Below are 13605 nucleotides of genomic sequence, written 5' to 3'. Positions count from 1 at the left end.
ACTGAGAAAATAACTTTTTACATCAGCGTTATGCGTATTTTCATTTTCAACAGGTGCATCCCCACAAAATGAAAATCTTATAGAGACCCACTTCCCTTTGAAGACCGCTATTGACCCGGTGACTTGAAATATTGATTCAATTATATGAACATTGAAAAAATGTCGACATAAGCTGTACCCCAAATTGCTAATTATATATTAAGATTCAATGATATTCACTCCAAAGTTTCAATGGTCAACATAATCTACATCAACCTTCTATTCTTCTTTAAAAATATTTTTATTTCCCTGTCATATTTTTAAAAATATTGTTTTGTCAATTGACCAGTTCAGCTTTTGACTGAGATATGAAACCTTATAAGTAAAAGTTCAAAATTTTGAAATTAACAGATTTTTTTTTTTTTCTGCAAGTAAACAAGTATGAAAGTTTAATGAAATTAGGGCTATCTCACATGCTTATGATCGTGATGTTAATGTATGATGTATCATGCACTCCTATGAAATACATATGATACAAGAAAAAAGAATAATAAAAATACAAAATGGAAGAAGGAGATAATATCTTTAGATGGTAGCTTTTGTGTTTTTCTTTAAAAACAAAACTGAGTTAGGTAAGGAAAAAAAAATCCTTTGCTATGCACAATAATGTACTATATATATATATACACACTAAATGAATTGCTGAGATTAAAAGTTTAATTTTAAATTTTAAAAATTCTCAATAATCTTGTATTTATTTTATTTTATCAACTAATTATTTGGTATATATGTGCACTGCTGTGCACAACAAAACAAATTATGCTTTTTCGTTAAATATATGAAGAAAATCAATATATACGCATTAGTAGATCGACCAGGTCCAAGAAGCATGGATCTTGTTGCTGTCATGGTCATGGTAAACTAATTATAAAGCATAAATAAGTAATGCTCTTTCCACGAATACGTAAGAAGGTTTGAAAATTAAATACCTAATCATATTTTTATTGAACAATAATAATAATAAGATGTGAGGAGGGTGACAGAAATTAGAATCTCTACCTTAGTTTTTTTATTTTTTATTTTGGTAGAAAGAATCTCTACCTTAGTGGAAGGTAGGCTAGAGTAGACAATTTCAGGTAAGGTTTTATATATTTTATAGCAAGCACCTAAATAATCCAAGTTGTTAAATTTAAAGAAACCCAAAAAGGGACAAAAGTGAGAAAGAGTTGGCCATGAAGTCCATTATGCCATAGACTAATTAAAGCACTTGACAACAGATTTTTATAATTAATGCAGGAAAAAAGTATTGAAATTAGACTATGAATAGTCAAAATGTACCTCCGAATTCATATTTGTATTTGTTTAAGGGGGTTTGTATTCAGAATTTTTATTACTGGAAAATATATATTTCCGTTAGCTAAGCAACCAGATTTGAATTCGGATAATTACTTATGAGATCGGATAATATCCATATGAAAATTTATATGGATAGAATAAAGTATTTGACATTTTTTCTTATTTGAAAATGGATGATAATCCCCAATGATGGGTAATCAATCGGTTAAAGACCTGCCCTCCCATGGGAAGGTCCTGCATTCCGTATCCAATCCACGAATGATGGGTAGTCAAGCGGTTAAAGACCTGCCCTCCCATGGGGAGGTCCTGGATTCCGTATCCACTCCATAGTATATATTAGTAATTTAATTCCCACTCTATAAAATACTAAATGTTTTTCTCTACTTTTGGATGATCTAAATCAAAATTTCAATCTAACGGATGAAAATGCTTTGCTTGATTGTAAATGCGCAGGACTATCTCTTAAAAGTACAAGTACAAGCCTCTGTATAGGAACACTGCATTGGCTATTCGCCTACTCGTGAAATTTTACAAATAATTTAGAATTTCGAATTTGGCGCTACACCTCCAATGAACCCAGGAGAAAGGGAATGGATTGAGAATGGCACGCTAGTTGAACAAAACCTGAACGGTGGTCGAAGTGTCGAACACGTCGTCGACAGAGAAGAGAACCTCGAGAGTCTTTGGAATTTGGACCAAATAAGCTCTCCAAATTCCTTTTTCGGTTTTGGAATTCAAAATTAATTGTGCTATTTATAAGAGACAAAAGCAAAACTCCGCTTCAACCGTTTGGGCAGAGAACGAGTGAGAATGGCGAAGAGAACTACGCAGTACCTGACCTCCAGCGTTCGTTCTGTTCTTCTATTATCGCAAGCGCTGTGGTTCTCTGTGATCATTTCATCACAGGTTTTGTTTTCTCTCTCTTTTACTGGTTACAGTTTATTGATTATGGTTTCTTAAACAACTGATTCCTAGTTTTTCTTTAAGCACATAAGGTGTGAACTTATTTGATAATTTCTTTACGAGTAAGGTGTGAAATCCACAAACATAAGAACGGCTTAATTAGCATCCTTTACTTGAATAGAAACATAGCAGTAACGCTTTCTATGTTCTATTTATTTACTACATTCAAGTTTCCAACATTTGTGGCATCTTCCGATGATGCAGAGAATATTTTTTCATACAAAATGTAAGACACGGATTTTCAGAAGAAGCAAAAAGCTGGAAAATTGAGGAAGCATACTAGCTGGACAAGAAGAATTTTCTTGCAGGACTCATAATAGTTGTCTTGAAATGGTATTCTATTTTCTGACCTCAATAATATGTCAATGCAATTTTTGTTTTTTGGGGTTACTTTTGAGATTTTTTTTTCTGATTGCTTCTGTTATTTTGTTTTTCCTGAGCCATCTTGTTTTGTGTTATTTTATTTTAATTGGAATGCATCAAATGCCTTTGACGAAGTTAAATTTAAGAAGCATTTGTGGGAATTAAGGTAATCAAGTTCTGAAGCGGGCTTGAAGTCAGTATTCTTTTGTAAGTGAACAACTTGTACAAATTGTGCAACAACTAGATTAGACTAGAAAGGGATGCAACCATCATCACTTTGATATACTCCACTAGAAACAATTGAACGAAGAAGATTCATATTAACTATCGGCTGCACATGAAGGGAAAGACTTGTCCTGATATCAAGTACATGTTAGCGACAACCATCTGTCCTATGTTGGCCAATTACAAGGGGAGGAGAGTACTCAAGGAAACCATAGAGACATGTGAATGGCTCTGAGATGCAAGTTCACCTGCGTGTATGTGCAGATGATGTAGGATCGTCCAAACCTACAGGAAATGAGGAGCTGCAGCTGACATTTTGCTGCCGCAAATATGTTCTAAACCTAGCAGAAGAACTTGCAATTGTGGTGGAAGGGACTTAACTGACTTGCCATCATCCACCAACAGAGACTTCTTTTAAATCATATTGGCAGAGGATTTATCCCATACCTGTTGAGAAAGATCAATCACTGTTCCTATAGAAATGTTGAACCTCCTCTAAGGTCCAAAAAAGAATAGTTGACCCAAAAAATCCCACAAGAAGGACCAAATGGACAACCTACCAATAAGTAGACTCGAGGAAAGAAATCAGTAAGGAAGATTTACAGTCAAGTCAGTGTTCTATTTGGTAGCCTCCTCAGCAATGTAGATCATTTTTAACTTTTGGAATATTTTTGGGCTATATTTTCCTTTTTTTGGTTAGATTTATGTAAAGAATGGTCACAGTTTTATTGAAATGTTTTGGCAAGTCATACTATTTGTATCTAGAAAAGTTAATGCATGATTATTGAACAGGCTACTAGTCTCTTCAGTTTTGTGATGAATTGGATCTCTTCGTGTGAAAGAAGTTCATTAAAATCCACTGAATATATATTTTAAAAATTCCCAATCTTCTAGAATACAGCTCATTTGATTAAATTTGTTCATGGTGACCATCTAAGATGTGCTGAAACATTTTGGACGAAGCTTAACAGAAACGAATCTTCTTAATGGAGAGTTTACATAATGCTATGAGTTCACCTACTCCAGTTTGACTGTTCGTTCATCTGTTTGTATGCCATATGGTATTCATCTATGGATGCTTATTTTCTCAAAAATCCAGTGTAACCAAACATTCAAGTCGTGTGACTTGTGTCTGAACAAGTCATATTCTTCATTCTAGCTAGCGAAGTTGAATTTCTAGACTATTAAGCTCTGTTACTGCCAAATACCACCGTGAATTTTGTTCTAGACATCCATTTGAGTTGAATTTTCAGATTAATTTCTCTGAGAATAAGAAGTCAACATACAGACAGCCCCTTTATGTTTTCTTCGACTCCTTTTCCATGTCTCTCAGGCCATGGCATAAAGTGTACAGAATAGGAATGTTACTGGAAAGAGCTGGCATTAATTATTCAGTGATACAAAATGTTAATAGGCGTCCACATTAAAGAAGATAAATCATTTCCTAGCACATCTATTGTCTTCTTAAATTCTATTAAAGGTAATTTTTTTTTCATACTAAAACCATGATAGAAATATCAATTTTTAAAGCCAAAGTTCTCTGTAGAGTCTATGTTATATTATGACTTCTTTGTTGAGAATATTATCTCAGACCGTCAAGTTATACCTCCTCAAGGGACAAAATCCGAATTCTGTCTGACAACATATCACTCCAGTGACAGACAATGGACAAAAAACACTGAGTAATGACATTGTTGAAGAGTGAAGGCACCTCAAAAAAGAAGGGTGCACCAACATAAAGAACTATCTATCCCACATCAATCCAAACTAAGAACACCACATGAGAAACCCCTACATTTTTGCCCATCTCTCCCCCACCAAGCTACTGCTGGGTATATTTGCATCTCTAGTGTCTCAAAGAAAATGTATTTGTCTGCAGCATTTGTCAAGTGAAAGTTAAATAATATTATTACGGGAACAGAGCATAAAAAATTAACCACATATTGTGGCTTGTAATTCCTTGTGAAGACCGAGAATTGAGAGCTAGGGTTGAGGCAGAGATTTAGAACATTGAAGGACTAGTGGACTAAGCAGAACAGGAGAAAACTAAGGGGTGTTGATGAAATAGGAGAATACCCAATAGTTGCACAAACAAGAGAACATGCTAGAAAAGGGGAGATAAAACAGCCCATGTGTGTATACCATTCATTAAGCTGTTACCTGCACTGGAGGTAACCGAAGGAAGAATAAAGGAGTGCAAGGATGATGATAAAGTTCAACCTCTGATTGGCAGTATTGGTATGGTTCGTGATAGAGGGTTGTAGGAGACATAGGGTAAAAAGGGTGAAGAAAGTAGAAGCCTGTAGTGGGGATAATTTTTAAGGAATTGGGCTATGATTGACAGAAATCATCTGATTTGAACCAGTCCATAATAGTGTGGAATAGGATTTTGTCACACCCCACCCGACATTATTAGATCCTCCTTGACAATTTGTGGGTGTGATCCACAGTCATAGGTTGCACTTAAGCAATAAATAAAGCACACAATCCCATAATCAAGAGCAAGAAATAAACAGTTCATCAATTAATAATAAAAGTAAAGTTCCAAAATCCCAAAATGAATACTGAGGAGTAATTGAATAAGAGTATGTGAGTGGAAGTAAAGTAAATAGTCTAATTATTGTTTGCAATTGTCCTTAAGTATTTTATGAATTTTCTTTTCTAATTGTTCTATAAAAGGAGTTATGTGTCCCTCTTTCATCCCTTTATCCCAACGGCGAACAACCAATGCTCTATCCTTGTTGATGGGTGCCGTAAGAGCACTCCAGGTATCCACACGAAGCTTCGTGCTCATCGTAACCAACTCCCACTGGCGTCTCCAGTATAACTTCAGAGGAGTTCTCCCATGGATACGAGGTTTCTTCTGCACTCAATAAGGCAACAATCCACATATATATATCACAATCGCATGAATAATGCAATGATAGACCGTATGAATATAAGAAAATGAATAATGTAATGATATGCTAAGTATGCAACTAATGAATGATCTAAACCATGCTGGTCTCTATCTAGGCAGACATGCATTATGATATACACCAACCCTCCAATGGATAGGTCTCGTCACTTGATCCCTCACGGACTAGCTACCTCTATTGGGATCTCGGGTAAGGGGTACGGTCCACATCATCACCTTGGCTGAGGCATAGGTCCACACTCTCTCACCACAACCATTGGTTTGACTAGTGACACATGTTAGGGATTCTAAACCCAATGCAAAGTCATATAGGACACACTACATGTGGCCTGGATACCTTCCTCATGCCTAGTGTCTTTTTGGTTCAGTATCCTTCTCCACGTAGGAATGCCATCCCCATGGACTGGTTATTTCTGTTGGATTAACATTCCGAAACCCTATGGTCATCTACATATGCTAGGGCGGATGCATCTTATATCTCCTCAGGACTCCCAAGCCGTCTTTGGACGTTGATGAGCTCAACCCTCAACATATGCAATCCTACCATTACATGATAGTGGTGGACATATATCTCTTCACGACTGATTACCTCTTTTGGACGCTCACATGACCCAACCACTGCCATCACGAGTCACTTGACTTCAATTCCCTTGCTGAAAAGGTAGTAGCATGTAATGGGTAACCTACCATGCCTCTAAACTTCCTAAATATGCATAACAACAACTAAGGAATGTAAAAGAAGCACCAGAGACAATGGTTTAGACCACAGTCCCTGATGTTCAAAGCTAGGGATAACAATCTAAACTTCCTTAAGTTAAAGCCACACAACCATCATATCACATTATATTAAAGTAAAGAACAATGAATATTATTCATGACTCACATAAAGTAAATCGTCATGTATAAACAATAAATACAACATACCTACATATTATAAATATACTTTGAATATTAAAGAAGTCAACATATCAAACAGGCCAGCATAATATGTTATTTCCTTACATGTCTTGATGGATAAAATTTGATAAACGACTAGTTCCTGACAATAAGCACTCCAGTAGATCCCAGTAGGGTCCTATAGTTATGTTCATGTGATTAGATTTATGCTTAGTAAGCAAAAGAAGCAAAACAAATATCGAAACAACTCACTGGAGCAGGATAGGTCGCTTGGGCCGGTTGCTTCAATCAATTGCCTGCAGGAACCTACTGTAGTAACCGCCTGGTGCACAGGCAAGTCCGAAAATGCATCCTTTGATCTTCCATTCTGAAAAGGCTTTGGGATGATCTTAGGCTTAGATTATATCCCTAAATCACTACAAAAATAACCCCAACCTTGAAAACATGAAAATTAGATCCAAAACATATAAATCTTACCTGGAGGTATCCACCATTAAAATAGATATAAGATCTATTCTCCTGGTGTAATTTGATCGGGATCAATAGGGAATAGGTATTTTCCATTTCAAATCCTCTTCTAGAAGAGGTTTTTGTAAGAAAAATACTCTCCAATAAGAAGAAAGATAAATGAATGAGAGAGTAGTTAGTTTACTTATAGGATCCGAAAGTCAACGAAGTTCCGCAAGATTCTCCATAAGAAGGGGTCTTCTCTTCACCAACACGTGCTCTTTGACCTTGCAATAGTCCACAGCTGCCTATTGCATTAACATAATGCGAAAATAGGGTTTAGGAGGCTTTAAATAGGGTGATGAGGGTAAAAGAGGTAATTTTGCCCGTACAGTCTAATCAACCACTTGGGGTGGCATTTGCTTGGTCAATAGACTGCCCGAAGTGATCACCCCCCAGTACTTTGCTGTACTTGGGTGCTTTGCCCTTTCGATTGATTCCAAACACTAGTACAGGCCTATGGATCAAGTGGAAGGTTCATACTTGACTCAATAGCATCTCCCAACTCTATCTTCCTTGAGTTGGATATCCATCTGCCCAAACCATCCAGATTCTGACAAGATCTTCTTCTGGTTCTCAATATGGTGGGTGTACCATCATCTTCTTCTAGGTCCATGAGTTCTAGGGCCAAATCATGGGCTTCAATTGGATGACCCACATCTTCTTCCTACTGGATGTGCAGGTTCTCGGACCTGCAATTCGGGTTTTGGGTTAGGATCATGGGGGTTATTACAATTTTAGTGTTATTTGTAGTCGACTTATTGGTTTTCCTTCACTGAATTGACCCAACCTTGGCTGATCTAGAATGGAGTTAGTTCAAAGTGATTATGGTCCTGATCATGAACTATTAAAAGCTACTGCTTCCACTTACCATTGGGGTTTTGAACATCGCACTAGGGTGTCATTTTAGTACTGTAACTGAAACCTGCTCTTTAAAACCGACTAAAGCTATGTAACATTTTTGAGTTTTTGGTTTTGGAGGATGGAATTCAATTTGTTTAAATTTCAGCTGTAGAGTTGAAGCCACTAGTTTGAGCTGAGCGGAACTGAAATTGATTAAGAACTGAACCAGGTCAGTTTTGGTGTGAGGACTTTTAATGCAACAGTGGTGGTTTTAGTGGTATATATTTAAATGCTAGAATGTGGTGGTTTTAGGTGCTTGCTGAGAAGACTAGTTATGAGGTTTTGTAGGAAGAAAGAAACAAACGAATGAAGCAATGGCCTTTTCAAATGGAATGAATTATGGTTGGTCATGTAACTCTTGATGTCAATTCAGGCTCATCAGATTACAGGTATTGTAGGCTTTTTGTTCCCAGTTGATGGGTCTTAGCCTTTTCTGTTTGGCGTTTGTATCTGATTCAATACAAGCTTATCAGACATCAGCTACGTTGGAATAACTAAACCAATCCTTCCGCAGATATAAAGTTGATGAGCCAAACCTGGCTCTTTAAGTGGGAACTCATGTTTGGATGTCCCACCCTTGTGATATATTTATATACATAATGCTATTGAAGGTCAATTGCTTAAGAGAATGTGGGGGCCAAGGAACTAAAATAATAACTGACTTCACCTAAACCAGAACATCATTTCCAGATAGGGCCGTGTGGGTGACTCTGTTTTCTAATTTAAAGGCTTGACTGCTAGTGAGGGACAGCCTTTACATAAAATAATCCCCTTACCCAGGTCTCCTGGTCACTATCAGATTACTAGATTATGGTTTCACTAAGATAAAGCTAACTTAAGGGGTTGGTTTGGTTGTACAGCAAAACCTTTCAAACCATCTCTCTTGTGGTTTTGGTAATGGATTGAGTATCGAACTTTATTGTATACGGTACAAGTACCACAGTATTGGTCTGGTATCTATATCCAGAGGATGCAAAATCATGTATTCTAGGGCTTAAAAGTCTAGAAACAGTCTCTTTTCAGGATCAAGGGTAATATTGCATTAGTTATAGTCATCTCGGGGCATTGGCAAAAAGATATTGCTCTAGATGTCTCCAATACAATGAAGGAAGAATCTTATAAGTAAACTTGATGCTTCCAATTCCCTTGCTGCACTATAGTTTGTGTATATGTGTCATCTGTGAGATGGGGGGAGGGTTTTCAGGTAAAACCCATAGAATAAAAAGTAAAAGAATGTAGAAAAGGCATTTTGGATGGTATTCTTGTCTTCAGGTGATTCAAATACATAAAGAAAAGAACATCTATAAATATTCCCTTCTTATCGATGTAAAGCCAAAAGATAGAAAGCAAATCCACTACATTAGCAGTGGAGATGCAATCCTTTGTGTCTTGTTCACCCCTTAAGAAAGAGAGAGTGAATTGAAAGAGATGAAAACCTATGTCCAATGGGCTTCAATTTTCTAGGGTTAGGGCGTAGCTTTTGTCTGGTAATGGTGGAAGTGCAATTAACTAATCACACTTAGAGAGAAAGAGAGATGATTTCTATTAGCTTCAGACACGAGTGTTGCTCTTTCCAAAAATAAAACAAAAGATTATTTGGTTCATATTCTAATTTTGGAATTATAATCTGACTAGGACAGACGTCAGCAAGATAGTCCAAATGAGATAATTATTATTTTATTATAAGGGAAATTTTTCTCACGCTGCCAGTGTACTGTCATCACCATTTAATATGGATCCACTATTGACATGGCATGGGAGATTGAGATTGTACAGCTAATGTCTTGAAAAACCCTATTTTTATTTTATCTTACATCTCTCTCTGAGCCACCATGTACAGTTAGGATTTTTTATTATTCTTTTCAATAAATATTTTTTCTAAACATCTTTTAATATTTACTTTAAGAGAACCTCCATACATATTTTTTTTTTTTTGGGAAAGCATATTTTATGATCTTCATATTCTCTAAATGTTCTTTTGCTTCGAATTGCAAATTTGCATGAACTTTTTGCCAACATTAAGTAGTGATATCGTATCAACCTTTTATTTGGATGATTCTCTTTATATCATAGGAAAAAATGTGTATCCTATTGTTCTATGTGTATGTGTAGTTGTTCATTTTTGAGTTTTAGATATTAGTATTAAATGTAAGATTGTCTTAGTTGATTTCAATTAAATCTAGATTGATAACTTCACCCTTGCAAGCATAATCTAAGAGAGCTTTAAAATTCGTTTTTTTGGGCACAAAGGCTTTCCTCTATTAGACTACAAACCTCGTTGATCTTTGTGAACATCTACAAGAAGCTCTCTTAGATGATGCTTACAAGTTATTAGCATAATATGACAATTGTGAGATGATCTTATGTTTGAAAGGAAGCACTAGAACTACTCACATCTAGGCTGAGCAAACCAAATCCACTTGTATCCTCCTATGTTCCTGATCTTGACTCATGATATATGAAATTCGAACAACTTAACTTTTTCGTCTAGCACCATTTGAGCCCTTTGTTGTGTTCATTTATTACTTAGGTCACCCACTCTCCATTTGAGGAATGCCTGGCTTTTTACAGGATGACCAAAACCAAAATTCTTCATGACTTATACATACACACTTACTCTCATAGTCTCACCTCCATTTTTGCATACGTTTTCGTTTCGAGAATTTATATAGAATGACTAACCATTTTTTTTGGTGAAGAATTAGAAAGACTAACTTAATAGAATACTCTTTTTTTTTTGTGTAAAAACAGAATTTAATATTTTATCGTTAGGATTAACATTTCTCCTGATGCCTTTAAAATATTCGAAAAGAAGACAACAGAATTGAGCTTTGGCATCATCCTCTAGTCCTTTGTTTTAATTCTTTAATTAATTCTTAGAAAAATTTATCACAAAAATTTAAGAGTTAGTAAACAAAAGCAGTCACTTCGAAACACTTTATTATTATTATTTATTTTTTTACGTTTCATGAATAAAAAGATACGCATAACGAACACAGACCGAGAGAGTTTTATGTGTTCTTTAAAATATTCTCTCTCTCTCTTCGTCAAGAGTCGTCGTTCTGTGTGTCTCTCTCGCCTTTTCCCAATTCAAAAATGTATTCTTTCACAATTTCAACCTATTTTAATCTCAACGATCATACTATTTTAAAGTTAGATCCGCAGAGAATGGGGAACGAACCCTTTCACCAACACGCTGATCTCTTCGCCTTAATGGCTGCTATCCCTCTGTCTTTTTGGTTACTCTTTTTTGCCCTAATCTATGGTTCTTTACACCCTTAATAAATTCTTGGGTCGCCATTATGATTTTATTGCTTCATCTATAACGGTCGGCCGTGGCTTATCTGGTATGTTTTCAGTCCACCATCACAAAAACTCTCTCACTTTTGCATGCCTCTTTTGTGGCTTTCGTTTTCCTTTATTGATTTGTCAGTGAAGAAAGATGATTTCTTTTATTGTTTTTCTTTTTTCTCCTTGGTTTTGTTATCTGGGTTTGTGTTCTTCCTCAATTCATGATTAGGTTCCGGATGAATTGGATCGTTGTTGATGGATTTCGTGGGTTTTTGTTGTAATTTCGATGTTTAACACCTGCCAGGATTTCATTTCGATGTCAAACGAGGACGAAGGAGAGGGTATCCGTGATGATACCTGGGTTAGATTTTCTTCTAGGAGAGGTGGAGATGGAAATGATGGTTCATCCAATGGAGAACCTCAGGATGCAGATTATTCTTACGTTTCTTCGCTCAATGATGAGCTAGCGCTTCTTATCTTGGCGAGGATTCCGCGTTCAGATCACAGGAAGCTTTGCTCTGTAAACAAGCGATATCTGGCTCTGTTTAAGAGCGGCGAGCTCTATAAGATAAGGAGAGCTTATGGCATTAAGGAAGCTTCGGTTTTCATGTTGGCTTGTGGAGAGCGACATTGGTGGGCGTTCGATCGGCAATTCACTTCTTGCCGGAAGCTTCCAGTCTTGCCGTCGGACGGGTGCTTTGCCTCCGGCGACAAAGAGTCGCTCTGTGTAGGAACCCAGCTTCTTGTTTCAGGGAAAGAGTTCGAAGGCATGGCTATTTGGAGGTATGAATTGGTGAAGAACAGATGGTTTAAAGGTCCTCCCATGATGAATCCAAGGTGCTTGTTTGCGTCTGCCAACTGTGGTGATGTGGCTTGTGTTGCAGGTGGGATTGCCATGAATGCTAATGGAATAGAGATCCTAAACACTGCTGAGAAATATAATCCTGATAACAAAACATGGGTCTCTCTTCCCCGTCTGAAGGAAAGGAGAAAGCTCTGTTCTGGGTGCTTCATGGATAACAAGTTCTATGTGTTTGGTGGGCAAAATGAAAGAGGGGTTGATCTCACTTGTGGGGAAGTCTATGATGCCGAGAAGAACACCTGGAAATTAATTCCTAACATGTTGGAGAAGGCTCCAGTTTTAACTCCTTCAGCTTCCAGGTCTCCACCACTGATTGCAGTAGTGAACAATGAACTTTATTCTTTAGAACCTTCCACGAACCAGCTAAAAGTGTATGTGAAGAATACCAATTCATGGAAGTATTTGGGTGAATCACCAGTCAGAGCTGATCAGAGTAGAGGATGGGGTGTTGCTTTCAAGTCTTTGGGTGATGCTCTTCTTGTAATTGGTGGGACTAGTCCTCACGGAGGGAATGGTATGACAATATATAGTTGCTGCCCTGATCCTAACAATCCAGGGAATTTGGTGTGGAGGTTTCTTGGCAGTGGAGGTAACAGGATGAGTCACTTCATTTTAAATTGCTCTGTGATGGTTGCTTAAAGTATAACCTTTCCGTGTGTGTAGGGAATAAAAGCTTAAGGTTGGTTAGCTTCATAAGGTCAAATCATCACAATCTTGGTTTCTATTTGATGTGTTTTCTTATACATATGCTTCTTTCCTTCTTGTGTCGTGTTCCTCTGTAGTATGGAAGGGTTGGATGTATGGCATTACCATGTAACTTTGGATTTAGTGTTTATGTAATGAAAGGGTATGATTTCTCATCCTAGCTCTGCAAACTGTAGTTTTTCAGTAATGTTTTGTTTGAGTGAATGGTTACTTGAGGTTGAGACTGTTGACCTGAACATCTGGCATGTGTCTCCGTTTCTTAATTGAAGAACATAACATTTGGCCAAAAAAACAGAACGAGAAATATTTTTGGTGTGTCACACATTGGACCTAACTCTCTGTTGTTCTCTTGTTCTTACGATCAAGTTGAAAAAGAATTGTGATACTTGTCTACCCTTTGTCCTTTGCCCAATCCTCGTGGCCTCCTGGGTTAGTTTTGTGCTTTGTGCAAAGCTAGGAACACTCAGAAGTACTAAATGATCCACTTTATAAACCATCTTTGGTTACAGTCATCAATTCATTCAAAACCTTTCCAGATGTTACTTTGCCATGAGCGTTATATTGTCAACTTTTCTAGATGTTACTTTGTCATGAGTTGTGGACCCCAGATCATTGCCTGTCAGGGAAGAGATTTGTG

The 13605-nt window shown here is 36.9% G+C and overlaps 1 protein-coding gene across 3 annotated transcripts; it reads left to right on the top strand.

The window, feature by feature from the left end:
* Positions 1-1945: 1945 nt before the first annotated feature.
* On the top strand, positions 1946-13127 carry LOC149006347 (Galactose oxidase/kelch repeat superfamily protein). 3 transcript variants are annotated; one of them, XM_089167468.1, is made up of 3 exons: positions 1946-2241; positions 2503-2631; positions 11706-13127. In XM_089167468.1, the coding sequence occupies exons 2-3, from the start codon at positions 2629-2631 to the stop codon at positions 12900-12902; spliced, it is 1200 nt and encodes a 399-aa protein (XP_089023594.1). In that variant the 5' UTR covers positions 1946-2241; positions 2503-2628; the 3' UTR covers positions 12903-13127. The 3 variants fall into 3 exon arrangements, with proteins under 3 accessions (XP_089023594.1, XP_089023593.1, XP_089023595.1); XM_089167467.1 differs by lacking the exons at positions 1946-2241; positions 2503-2631 and adding an exon at positions 11149-11457 and having other exon boundaries at positions 11631-13127; XM_089167469.1 differs by lacking the exons at positions 1946-2241; positions 2503-2631 and adding an exon at positions 11150-11457.
* The last annotated feature ends 478 nt before the right edge of the window (positions 13128-13605 follow it).

Source organism: Hakea prostrata, chromosome 8 (genome assembly GCF_041222555.1).
Source record: "Hakea prostrata isolate BN-2017 chromosome 8, UWA_Hpros_2, whole genome shotgun sequence".
Taxonomy (NCBI): domain Eukaryota; kingdom Viridiplantae; phylum Streptophyta; class Magnoliopsida; order Proteales; family Proteaceae; genus Hakea; species Hakea prostrata.
Note: the sequence above shows the minus strand (reverse complement) of the source record. Positions and strands in the feature narration are given on the sequence as shown.

What these genes read in the sequence shown, in the direction of transcription:
- LOC149006347 (XM_089167467.1), top strand. Translation starts at nt 11,688, where the DNA reads ATGTTTAACACCTGCCAGGATTTCATTTCGATGTCAAACGAGGACGAA.